Source organism: Siniperca chuatsi, linkage group LG14, assembly GCF_020085105.1.
Source record: "Siniperca chuatsi isolate FFG_IHB_CAS linkage group LG14, ASM2008510v1, whole genome shotgun sequence".
Taxonomy (NCBI): domain Eukaryota; kingdom Metazoa; phylum Chordata; class Actinopteri; order Centrarchiformes; family Sinipercidae; genus Siniperca; species Siniperca chuatsi.
The window spans coordinates 2615183-2628795 of record NC_058055.1 but is presented as its reverse complement, the minus strand read 5'-3'; the positions used below and the strand labels follow the sequence as shown (position 1 = coordinate 2628795).

Below are 13613 nucleotides of genomic sequence, written 5' to 3'. Positions count from 1 at the left end.
CCACCTAGAATTTTTTTTAAATAGTAGAGATGTAAGTGTAGTGTTAATGTTAATAAATTAATAATAATAGGAATGACAGCAGTAGAAAAAATAATGTTAGTATTAGTAACAGAGCCAATAACAACAACTGTAGTAGCAGTTGTCGAACAGGAACACGGGGGCAGCAGGTGGCCCACAACCACAGATCCAGTCTCTGCAGCTCTGGAGGCAGAAATACCTTCTGAAAGCAACAGAAGGAGAGAGGAGAGAAACGAGAAAGCACAAAACTACAGGAGAGAGAAGATGTCGAGTTAGTAACATGCACTGATCGGATAAAAATGCATATATATGGAGAGGAAGAGAGAGGAGCTCAGTGTATCATGGGAAGTCTCCCGGTAGTCTAGGCCTATAGCAGCATAACTAAGGGATGGTTCGGCTCACCCAAGCCAGCCCTAACTATAAGCTTTATCAAAGAGCCTACTCTTAAATGTGGAGATGGTGTCTGCCTCCCAAACCAAAACTGGGACCTGATTCCACAGAAGAGGAACTTGATAACTGAAAGCTCTGGCTCGCATTCTACCTTTGGAGATTCTAGGAGCCACAAGCATTCTGGGAGCGCAGAGAGTCGAATAATGAGGTATTATGAGATCTTTAAGATACGATGGTGCCTGACCATTAAGAGCTTTGTAGGTAAGGAGAAGGATTTTAAATTCTATTCTATATTATACAGGGAGCCAGTGAAGAGAAGCTAATATTGGAGAAATATGTTCTCTCTTCCTAGTTCTTGTCAGTACATGTGCCGCAGCATTCTGGATCAAATGGAGAGTCTTAAGGGACTTATTCGGGCAGCCTGATAATAAGGAATTGCAATAGTCCAAACTAGAAGTAACAAATGCATGCACTAGTTTTTCGGGCAACATTTTGAGACAGGATGTGCCTGATTTTTGCAAAAATATCAACCTTATGATGGCACTAGAGGAAAGAGAATCACAAAAGTCATTCATCATCTGTGAACCATGAATATACAAATTTTATGGCAATCCACCCAAGAATTGTTGAGATATTCAGTCTGAACCAAAGTGGTGGACCAACTGACTGACTGACCCACAGAATGACATCATGATTGCCAGAGCCATGTATGGCTAAAAATGTATCCCTCAATATAACTACAAACCAATTCTTAAAAAGTATAAGATTATTTTGTAACAGCAACCAAACGGGACGAGGTGTGGTTTGTGTTCATTAAACTTCCATTTGAACTTGGCATTCAATACATTGTGAAATCACTTAGCATTTAGGCCTCCTTTGTGCGTTTAGCTGCGTTTACCTCAGTATTCTGCTGAGACATAAGTCATATCAACACCTTCACCTGCTCTAACCGACCTGCTGAGCTGATGTGCTTGTGTATTTATTTTGTTTTCTGTGTCTGAAACGTCATTTCCCATGACGTTCGTTTGACACCTATTGCATTAATAATACAATTAAACCTTAAGATTTGTGTCATTTCAGTAGTTTTTATCATGGTTCATTTGAAGGGCGGTCAAAGTAAATGTTTGGAAGATCACCATGTAATCACTTATTTTCTGAGCTTGATGGTCTCAGACATCGAACTGTATATTTGCGCTATTCCATTTTCTTAGTAAAGCTGGCCTACAGTTATGTCAGATAACAAAAAACCCCAGAAACATGGACACATTTATCCATTTTCTTTATCCATTTATCCTACAGTATGTGCACCTTTACGTACCCTGGTGTGTCACACCTTGGATAGGTCACTTGTCTATCAGAGGCACTTCTTACATGCAGATCACAAATGGCTACAGGGTCAGATTGGACAAAGGCATTTGCAGCTTGCAAATTTTGTGAAACTGCCCCCTGGTTGTAAAATGTGGCTCAGGTACAGTTCCAGTAGGATGAAATCATATTTGAATAGCCACTGGACTACTGTACTAGCTTAAAAGCCAAACATGGACCACATGCTTTTCTTCTCTACTGAAAAGTACATTTTAGCAAAGCCTATCGATAGCTAAAATTAAAAGACTTTACCTCTTCTGTGAAGTTAGAATTGGTGCCCATCAGTCTCTGTCAATTGTAGGTCACCTTTTTAACTTTTTAACAAATTGCCCTTTTTTTTGGTTTTAACAGATTTTTTTTTTTTTTTTACAATTTGTTACAAAGAGGACCTGTTGCTTTCTGTCACGGTACCAAGTCATTTCCTGCAATCTTTGGTCTTTTCTACTGTAATGCTTGTAATTGGACTGCAGTAATCTTTCTACAAATGCTGCACAGAGTGGTGTCTAGGCAGCTGAGCTCCTTAAGCTAATGGCTAATATTGCTGAGGTGCTCCGCTGAGTGCTTTTAGACACTCATTTGTGCCGGCTGCCACCTGGTACTTTAATGGCTCTCTTATTAGTCATCCAGTCATGCTATACTGGCACTGATGTTGTGCTGGAATTATGGCCATCGCTGCAGACCATTGATGTGGGTGTTGATGATGATGGTGATTGTTTTTATATTGATTCATCCAGAATAATATGTGACAATTATGATGTCTTCATATTCATTTATCTGGGTAATTTAGATCGACATTTATATTATAATACTTGAATGCTAGATTGTAGCCATGCCTGGTAATTATCTTATAGTTTTTGGAAACTTTTACATTTTGTCACCTCTGCTGTGTATTCTGTATAATGTGTAATGATTAAGTTTCTCAACAGGAATTAATAGCATATTGATTATATTCTATTCACTTCTGCTGTTCTCAAATTGTTGTTTGAATGCTGAAACGTTACTGTTAACAATGTCGTCATGAGCGCACACACACACACACACACACATTTCTCTCAGCAGTGGGTTGAGTGGGAAATCAGCAGAATGTTAATAAAACCCACACACCAGTATTTGCCTTCATTTGTTGTGACAAAAACTAGCAGTTTCAGGCTGGCAGCAAACTCTGAATCAGTTTTGAAAGTTTTAAATATGAAATAAGAGAGAGACAAATGTTTAATCACAAAAACAAGCATTTGGATCAGGAAATGTAGAACATATTATTTAAACCAAAATTATTTTTTTTGTAACCCAAGATGGAATTTTAAGAATATTTAATGTAGTATATCACTTTTTGAAACGTGTTGGACAGATTTCAAAATACCACTCATTTTAGAGAGTTTGAATAAAATTTCAGCATCGAAGTAGAAATATGCTGAAAACATCAAATTGTTTGGTAATTTGATTTGACCATTTACCAGTTATTATACCATCAACTTAGTCAGAATTTGCCTTTTAATTGTAGGTTTTTGAGGCATAATATACTAAAAGAAACAATCATGCAATCTACTGTAGAAATTAATAATCCAGTATATGACAAAGCCAATGAGGTAATTAGATTATAATTTGACAGTAAACTTCCTTCCACCCGTGGCCATCGTTAAATCAGTCACACAGTAGCAGCTAGTAGTTCAACAGCATTTTGTCTCCCACAGTCTGCCTAATATAGTTATCCATGATGAAAATGTGCAATTACCTGCGCTAGCAGTTCCCTTAGTTATATGCAACAAGCTGATTATCCCTAGCCCACAACCTTTTCAGTGAATCCCCAGCCAGCTGCAACAGTGTCTGCAGCTGAGGATTTGGAAAACATTATGATATTATGCTAATGTTGAGATATTGCTGGATTGACATTTCTGCTGATTGGGATTAGTGCTCCTATCCATTTCCCCACCCACGCAGCAATAGCTTAAGGTCTCTCTGTCACCAGAACACGCTTTTAACATTGCTGGTGTCAGGGGTAATTTGTGGTGTTACTCAAGTGGGCTTGTTTCGATGCAATTAGTTTATTTTCTTTGTGTAATGAGTACATGCCCTGAGCTGTCTGCCCTCTGGAGACATTTGGAAACAGAGTAAAACCCAAATTCAGGGACAGACTGCTACTATGGTCTGTTGATTTGAATGTTTTTTTTTTTTATTAAGATCTTTGACAAGGATAATCACAAGAGTGTCCTTATCTGTTAAGTTTACACATCATCCTATAAAAAGAAGAGGTATCTAACAGTGCATGACTTTGTTTACACTGGTTTCTGCAAATTCATTACTTTTTCAACAAATAGTGTATCGTAATGTCTTATTGGATCAGCCAGTTTTTACTTTACTACTTTCGATTTGTCTGGTAGTCCTCTATTTAAAAGGCAACTGTTTTTTCAACATCTCACCAGCACAAAAGTACCATACAATATCTGCACAGGATAAAGGGTCAGTCTTTCACTTTTCATTTAAAGTTAATTAACAACCAGGCACTAAATGTACATGTTTATATCCACAGCTTAAAGGAGCAACCCACTGCTTTTATATGTCAAAGTCAATTTACTAGTCATGTGGATTACTACTTAGCCTGTTTAAAACTGTTGTATAATGCCTACTATCTGTAAACTCTGTAGGAGTTTCATCAAGTCTAATAAAATTACTCAAGTGATATTAGTAATTTCACTTGGGCTTAGAGACTACAAATCTTTAGCCGAAAGCCTGCTTTACAGACTTACAAACTAGGTGCCATTTTTAAAGCTTGGCCCATTGTAGGGGCAAACCACACCAACAACTGCATTTAGAGACAAGCTTTTGCTAAATGAATAGGCTGTATGTTGTGTCTTCAAGTCCAGTAAGTGTGGCCGTAGGAAGGTTTACAGGATAACAAGACTAAGAGTCTACAGCCACCCTAGTATACTTTAGGCACAGTGGTGCTTTGAAGTAAATGCTAACGTGCTCACAATGATGTTAATGTGCTGATGATTAGCAGATAATGTTTACAATCTTAATCTTAGTTTTCTAATTAGCATTAAATACAAAGTGCAGTTTAGGCAGAAGAGAATGTCATCAGTTTTGCAGGTATTTGTTCATAAGCGTCAGAGGATGACCATAGTCAGTAGGCTTCATCCTCTGGGGACCATGAATGTTTGTACATTATATGGCAATCCATCCAATAGTTGTTGAGATATTTCAGTCTGGACAGACTGATCGACCGACATTGCCATCACTAAAACCACGCCACTAATGGAGTTAAAAAACAGATAGCTGCAGGACAAATAACTCCTGGCACAGCTCTACAGATTCTTGTACTGTTAAGCATACACAGGCTAAACACGCCACTTCAGAGTGATGGCTGGTCTGGTCAACATACTGTATTTGACAATGCGTCTTTTTTCTTTGTGTATATTAGAGGCTGCTGTAATTCAATACAATATGATAAACCAGTGATATGTATCACTCATTTAGGAAGTGAAATTTCTATCAAGGTCATACATTATCAAGGTCACTTATTTACTAATACTAGGACTTATTTACCAATGCATTTCTCCTCTGTTTCTTTGTTTCTCCACAGGCACTCATAAATTTGTGATGGAGGGGGAACATCTGGAGCTGACAGGCATCACCAAAGAGCAGTCAGGATCGTATGAATGCATTGCTTCTAATGACATCTCAAGCCCTGATGTCAGGACAGTGCAAGTCACCGTCAACTGTGAGGGCCAAAACTATCACATTCATGGTGGAAACATATGGGGGGACACTATGTCCATGACATATGGGGGACATAAAAAAAGCCAATAGCCGTTTTTTGGATATATCCTCCAAAAAAAAAAAGCCTGTGTGAAGTTTATTTTTTACTTTAAATTTTCAACATTTAATTTTCTTTTCTTTTAATTTTACTGTTTTGTCTCTCATGCACTCCTGTTACAAAATAAGCAACTTTTGTCTCAGTTTTACTTTTTTTTTCATGAGGCTTTGTGAAGATGTATAGTTTGTCAAGGTTGAGTGAAGATGAAACTGGATGCCGTCCAAAATAATGTAACAAACTCCCTCTCAGTCTTATTATAAAGAGTATGGTCTAGACCTGCTCTATAGGAAAAGCGCAATGAGATAACGTCTGTTATGAATTGGCGCTATATAAATAAAATTGAATTGAATTGAATTATTCGGGCTGCTGCTTGTTCATCATTGTGTCAATTCATATTTAAAGAAATAGAGTATGAAGCAGCCCAAAACACCAAGCAATGTGGTTTTGCCTTCTGTATGACACCATTTTAAAACTTATTTCACTTTGTTTTATAGATCCTCCCTTCATTTCTAAAGCGAGGAGTACGGGTACTTCAGTTGGACAAAAAGGAGTCCTGCAATGCGAAGCCTCTGCTGTCCCGAGGGCAGATTTTGAGTGGTACAAAGAAGACCGCAGGCAAGTTTCTCTTCTGAGCTCTGTGATTTCTGCAGGCTTGGAATTGTTTGAAGTCAGTATTACAGACACACAAAGACACCTATTCTGCTGTAGGGTGTGGACTTACTTTATTTGAAATAAGCCAGACTGCATCATCTTTGTTGATAAGTGATGACTTTTTATACATATCCTTGTTTAAAATATATTGTGCTTTTGATGTAATGAGATAATCCTTCATGCCCTGTATTTTTCTTCTTTTAATCACATTATGAAAATTCATAATTTTCATAAAAAAAATCTCCTGTCAAATCATTTTCAAAACAGGCATGGAGACCAAAGGCAAATATTTTTTTTACACTGTAATTGGTTTATGTCAGTGGGGTGTGGGGCTCGGGGGTTTACAGGATATTATATAATAGTTGTCTTTTCCAACTGAAGGCTGGAGACTGAACATATATTTATGAGCAGCCCCAGAGCTGGTAAACTGATATAAACACTGTACTATCAAACAATGGTCTCTGACGGTGACAGCAGCATTGCTCGTCAGTCGACACAATCAGTCCTCATGAACAAAAAGATGGAGGACATTGATAAAATAAATGACTGGCATCTGCAAACAAGAAATAAGGGAGGGAGGCACAATGCAAATACCACCTAGAATTTTTTAAATAGTAGGAATGCAATTGTAGTGCTAATATTAATAAATAAATAATAATAGGAATGACAGCTATAGGAAAAATAATGTCAGTATTAGTAACAGAGCCAACTGTAGTAGCAGTTGTCGAGCAGGAACACGGGGGCAGCAGGTGGCCCACAACCACACATCCAGTCTCTGCAGCTCCGGAGGCAGAAATACCTGCTGAAAGCGACAGAAGGAGAGAGGAGAGAAACGAGAAAGCACAGAACTATGGGAGAGAGAAGATGTCGAGTTAGTAACATGCAATAATGTGATAAAAATGCATACAGATGGAAAGGGAGAGAAGGAGAGAGGAAAGAGGTGCATCATGGGAGGCCTATAGCAGCATAACTAAGGGATGGTTCGGCTTACCCAAGCCACAAACTATAAGCTTTATCAAAGAGGAAAGTCTTAAGCCTACTCTTAAATGTGGAGATGGTGTCTGCCCCCCGAACCCAAACTGGGATCTGATTCCACAGGAGAGGAGCTTGATAACTGAAGGCTATGGCTCCCATTCTACTTTTGTAGACTCTAGGAACCACAAGTCACCCTGCATTCTGGGAGCACAGTGTTCTAGTCGGATAATAAGGTATTATGAGATCTTTAAGATACGATGGTGCCTGACCATTAAGGGACTTATTCAGGCAGCCTGATAATAAGGAACAGCAATAGTTCAACCTAGAAGTAATAAATGCATGCACTAATTTTTCGGCATCATTTTGAGACAGGATGTGCCTGATTTTTGCACGTAGGTGAAAAAAGGCAGTTCTTGAAGTTTGTTTCATGTGGGAGTTGAAGGATAAACCTTGATCAAAGATAACTCAGAGGTTCCTTAAGGTGCTGCTAGAAGCCAGGGCAATGCCATCTAGAGTAACTATATCTTTAGATAATGTGTCTCGGAGGTGTTTTAGGCCAAGTACAGTTTTGTCTGAGTTTAACATCAGAAAATTGCCGGTCCTCCAGGTCTTTATGTCCTTAAGGCATGCTTGAAGTTTAGTTAACTGGTTAGTTTCATCTGGCTTGATCGATAGATATTATTGGGTATCATCTGCATAACAATGACAGTTTATGGAGTGTTTCCTAATAATATTGCCTAGAGGAAGCATATATAAGGTGAATAGAATCAGTCCAAACACAGAACCTTGTGGAACTCCGTGATTAACTTTGGCGTGCACGGAGGACTCACTGTTAACATGTACAAACTAAGATCGATCTGATAGATAGGATTTAAACCAGCTTAGTGTGGTTCCTTTAATGCCAATTACATGTTCCAGTCTCTGTAATAGGATGTGATGGTCAATGGTGTCGAATGCAGCACTAAGATCTAACAAGACAAGTCCATTGTCTGATGCAATTAAAAGATTGTTTGTAATTTTCACCAGTGCTGTCACCAGTGCTATGATGCACTCTAAATCCTGACTGAAAAACCTCAAATAAACTATTGTTATTTAGAAAGTCACACAGCTGATTGGTGACTGCTTTCTCAAGGATCTCTCTAAGATCCTTGAGAAAGGGGATGTTAGATATAGGTCTATAGTTGGCTAAAACCCCTGGATAAAGAGTGGGCTTTTCAAGAAGCAGTTTAATTACAGCTATATTAAAGGATTGTGGTACATAGCCTGTTAATAAAGACAGACTGATCATATCCAGTAAAGAGGTGCTAACTAAGGGTAAAACGTCTTTAAGCAGCCTAGTTGGAATAGGGTCTAAGAGACAGGTTGATGGCTTAGATGAATTAATCGTTGAAGTTAGTTGAAGATTGGAGCAAAGCAGAAAAAATATATATCAGGTTTTACAGTTGTTTCTAAGGTACCGGTTGAAGGCAGGACTTGATGAATTTTTTATCTAATAGTTAAAATTTTTTTATTGGAGAAACTCATGAAGTCATTATTACTGAGGGCTATAGGAATAGATGGTTCAATAGAGCTATGACTCTCTGTCAGCCATGCTACAGTGCTGAAAAGAAACCTGGGGTTGTTTTTATTTTCCTCTATTAATGATGAGTAGTAAGCTGCTCTGGCATTACGAAGGGCCTTCCTGTATGTTTCAAGACTATCTTGCCAGACTAAACGAGATTCTTCCAGGTTGTTGGAACGCCATTTCCTTTTACATTTTCGTGATTTTTGCTATAATTTGCGGGTTTGGGGGTTGTACCATGGAGCGATAGAATCAAGTGTCGGTCAATTTGGGAGGGGTCTGCGATTTGCATAGGAGTCCTCTGTTATATTGAGACATAACATTGAATTAAATGCAGATGGGATTGCTTCCTTGAATCTAGTCACAGCAATATCAGATAAGTTATTCAAAAGTTATTAAGTAATGGCCTGATAAAGAAAGTTTCTGTGGAAAGTCTATTAAATGTTCACTTTCAATGCCATATACCAGAACAAGGTCGAGGGTGTGGTTAAAACAGTGAGTGGCTTCATGTACACTGTGACAAAAGCCAATCGAATCTAATAATGAGATAAACGCAGTACTAAGGCTATCATTATCAATGTCCACATGAATATTAAAATCACCTACAATGATTACTTTATCTGTTTTAAGGAATAAACTTGATAAAAACTCTGAGAATTGTCTCCTAAATTATTATTTTTTTTTGCTTTTCACCGCCCACAGGTGTAAATGTATTTCTAATTTAATGCAGATATACATTTTAAGTACATGTGCTAGAGATTTGACAAAAGGCCTAAGCAAACAGACACATGGCCTCTCAGAGGATTCAAGAAAAGCACCGTTACAGTTTCTTTTCTTTACTGCTCAACAGCAGATGCATTGAAAGCTGCTCCCTTCTTTCTTACAGGCTCTTCAATGGACTAAATGGGGTTAAGATAGAGAATCAAGGTAAACAGTCAATGCTCGTCTTTTTCAACGTCTCGGAAGAAGATTATGGAAACTACACTTGTGTTGCTATGAACACCATGGGAATCACTAATGCAAGCATAATTCTTTATGGTAAGAATATAAATGGTGAGTATAAAAAGGCTCACTGTTGTGAATTAAAGTGTTAATTATGTTTAAAGTATAGTAATTTATTTTCAAATGGACTATTTTTTGTGGCTACTTCTTTGCATGCTAGCAGCCATGCACATAAAAAAATCTATCCTGATATGAAGTTCACCCACTGTATGTCATTCACTGATTTACCATTTAATTTCTACCATTCACTAGTTTCCATGGTAATTGCAGCACCGATAAAAAGCTCCTATTTGGCTGAGAAAATAAGCTATATGAACATTTGAATTCCAGTTAATCACAGTTCATATTGAAGCAAAGCTATGGTTCCAGCACTGCTATGAACTGTAATACATGCTAACCCTGAAGATTTGTGTTATTTTCCTGCAGGTCCTGGTGCGATGCATGATGTGAATGGGGCCGCCGTGTTGCCCCGTTGCTCCGTATGCCTCCTGCTGACTGTAACCTTACTCTACCTGCTGAAGTTCTGATATGAAATGTGACAACCTCCAAGCTTCTCTCAGCATTGAACAACAAGAACAGACTATTAGTCCTGCAAGAAGAATGGAAATCCAAGAGCGCCAGTGGTTCACCCTTAGTTTTCTTTCTGTTTCTTTCTGGCTTTGCATTGGAGTCTGTTCTCTGTTGGCTCGCCAAGAGTGAGAGGTGTCAATCCGAGGAAGGGAAAAATTTGAATCATGCACTAATTTGATGACGGTAGAACTACAGAGTTTGTGTCTCCCCAAACCTTTTTGTATGTGAAAAGGGAAAAAGAAAAAAATACATGTAACTGTTGATAGTTGACTGTTTATTGCCCAATATTGAAGTGTACATTCAGATTATTATTATTGTGTCATGTCCTGTTCAATATCTGTACAATACCATTAAGCTTTTTTAAGTAAATGACAAAAAAGGAAAAAATGCAATGTGATTGTTGAATTTTACTGTATTTTTACAGTTGTATGCAAAACAGAGTAACAGATCCTTCATGATAAACAGTTCAGAATAATAAATAGTACACCATGATTTCTCAGGCAAAGTCCTACAGCATAGTGCATCCACATTTTATTTCCATTGTAGTGTGTGTAGAAAATGCACAAATGTGTACAGACAGTTCCTGCACTGTTTTTCAAAATGCATACACTTATCAAATGGCATTTTTGAAACACCTAATCACAGTGTCATAGCAGCTTCATGGCTTATTCATACTGAGTACTGACACTGAAGTGTCATTTAGGACAGAAGTGTTGGTCAGTGTGCAGCTTTGTTCTCTACAGTGACAAATTTAACTAAATGCTCAGAATTGAAACTTTACTGCTAACCCACAGGTAGTGCTGATGGCATCATTCAAGTGTCAGGTTTGCGGGTGGTCTAATTAGCAACATGGCACTGAACTGACTTCTCACTAAGTGCTGCAGTTAATTGGGGAAACCAAATTTAATTTGTAAAACAATATTTTCCACAAACTCCTGATGATGTTTTTGGCTTTTAGAGTCTTGCTTTAAAGTTGCAACTAGTATGATTTACTTTGATGTTACTCTGAAGTCGTCCCACAAATTTGCCAAAATACAAAGATATTTAATAAAAGCCTTTACGTAGGCAGCCACAGTGATCCTCAAGTTCCCTTGGCTGACCAGTAGACTTTGATGCAATTGAAGCTTTAAGTCACTAAGAATTCACCACCAATAAGTAAGAGCAGATATAGGTACTGAAAGGACCATGCCAGTGTTTTTGCAAGTTTTATCTTATTTACTAAAAGCATACCAGAGTTTTAGATTTTTAAATGTGTGTTTCTGATTGTCCAGGCAGTATCTTTTTTCCCATTCATATCTGTATGAAATTAAAAGTCAATATAGGGGAATTTGCTTTATTCATTACAGTAAACTCTGCATCCTATTGTTCTTAAGGTTAAGTTATAAGTGTGTGGTAATGCAAATCAAAAGTATGCACTACACTACCACTCTACAATAACACAACTTAGAAAACAATAAAAACAGACATTGTGTTCATTGGGATGGATTACTTTCATTGTCTTTTAAGCAGTCTGTAAGTTGATTTTAGTATAGTAATGGATACTTAAGATGAACAAAAACAGTGGTCCATTCCTTTAATTAGGTTCTTCACATATTTTAATATATAAATTAACATTACAATCAAGTGTTTTAATGTGAAGTGGTAGAGAAGCTGGATAAACGTCCTTTATTTAAAATGTCTTCAATTTGAATACACCTGGGGAGGCCGAGAGTCTTTTTGATATTTTCAACTACAAAGCTGGCACACAGCTCCAGTCCACATCTAAGCCACAAATGACACAGGCAAGAATATTTCATTAATGACTGGATGGTAAAGTTAACTTGAATGAATGTTCCATGTAGCTGCTGTGAAACGTTTTGTTGGGTGTTATGAATGTATGCTTTTAATCTGGTTTGCCCCAAGATAAACAGCATACGCTGCTCTTAAGACTGCAGAAGTGATTGTTGTGTTCTGTGGTCGGTGGATGCATTTTCAAAGGATTGTTTTAGTTTGCCTTGGACAGAAATTTCCAGTGATGAGAATATAGTTAAAGCACAAGTGATTGATAATGTGATGTTCTGCTATTGTCCAGTTCACTCATGTGCATACCTATGAGTAAGAAGTGTGTTGAAGACAAAACAACAGGGATGAGATTGATGTATTGATGGGAATGCTTTTGTTGTGCTCACATGTTAAGTTATGTGCTTGTAATGATGGTGAACAAGTCAGCTGAAGACTATGTCACAGGATGTGATTAAACTTTTTAGGGGTTTGCAAAAAAAGAGACAGGTGCGATTCAGATGCCCCAAAAGCTAAAGTTAAGGGTTATTGTAACCCTTTCCATCCCAGATGAACATGATAACTATTGATGTCAGTAAGTTTGAACCAATTTGTTTAAAATCCCCATAAAAAAGAACTGATACTGGAATTTACTTAAGGTGTATTTTTGCATATGGCACCATGAACAACAGTGTAAGTTGTAATATATTTTTTTTTGTTTGTTTGTTTTGTGTCAGGTTTTTTTTATGGTTTAAGGATTTTAGATTTATGCATACCACATTATCTATAATCCTCCTTAATGCATAATTCTCTGGGCATTTTAAAGTTTGCAGTATTCACAGTTCACTTGTCAATTTAGATTTTTTTATTTATTTATTTTTTTTCAAACACTTGATTTTACAATGTATGATCCCCATTGATGGCTGCATTGTTTTCTGACCTTACTGGAGGTTCAGCATATGGTAGTCACTATTGTGGTATATAGTCATCATATCATTTAAGTGAGAGATTGCAAAAATGTCCATAAACTGGTTAAATGTGAATTCAAGTTGCCAATCATTTGTTCTGACTATGATGCCATATACTGTCACTCGTAAGTTCTTGTTTTTTATTTAAAGCTGCACTAGTCAATACTGTTATATGAACAGATCAAATGATTGTGTGTCATGTGAAAGATGTCACTCATAGCGACAAACCTACAGACGATTACCACTATTCCATTTCTGTCTATGTTTAAATAGTCAAGTCAATCAAATTCAACACATTTAAAACAAAAAGTCAACAAAAAAATGTTGACCAAAGTGCATTACACAGAATTTTAAAATAAAAATACAAAAATTTGTTTAATAATTGTAGCAGACAAAATTAAAAAAATCAAGTAGTTAATATTAATAATTAAGGGGACTCAAGCACAGCATAGTAAAAAGGTGGGTATTAAAATGGGATTTAAATGTGGCAATAAATTGGAAAGCTCTGACAGTGAAGTTGTACAGTGCCCCACAGTCTGTG

The 13613-nt window shown here is 37.3% G+C and overlaps 1 protein-coding gene across 4 annotated transcripts in view; it reads left to right on the top strand.

The window, feature by feature from the left end:
• Positions 1–13147, top strand: part of opcml (opioid binding protein/cell adhesion molecule-like) — a 322114-nt gene extending 308967 nt beyond the window's left edge. For 2 of the 4 annotated variants that reach the window (XM_044222971.1, XM_044222969.1), the window contains 4 exons: positions 5354–5491; positions 6082–6202; positions 9661–9827; positions 10203–13147. In XM_044222971.1, the coding sequence (XP_044078906.1) occupies positions 5354–5491; positions 6082–6202; positions 9661–9827; positions 10203–10303 (527 nt within the window). In that variant the 3' untranslated portion in view covers positions 10304–13147. The remainder of the gene's footprint in view (positions 1–5353; positions 5492–6081; positions 6203–9660; positions 9828–10202) is intronic. The other 2 variants (XM_044222970.1, XM_044222973.1) reach the window with 2 other exon arrangements.
• Positions 13148–13613: the final 466 nt, after the last annotated feature.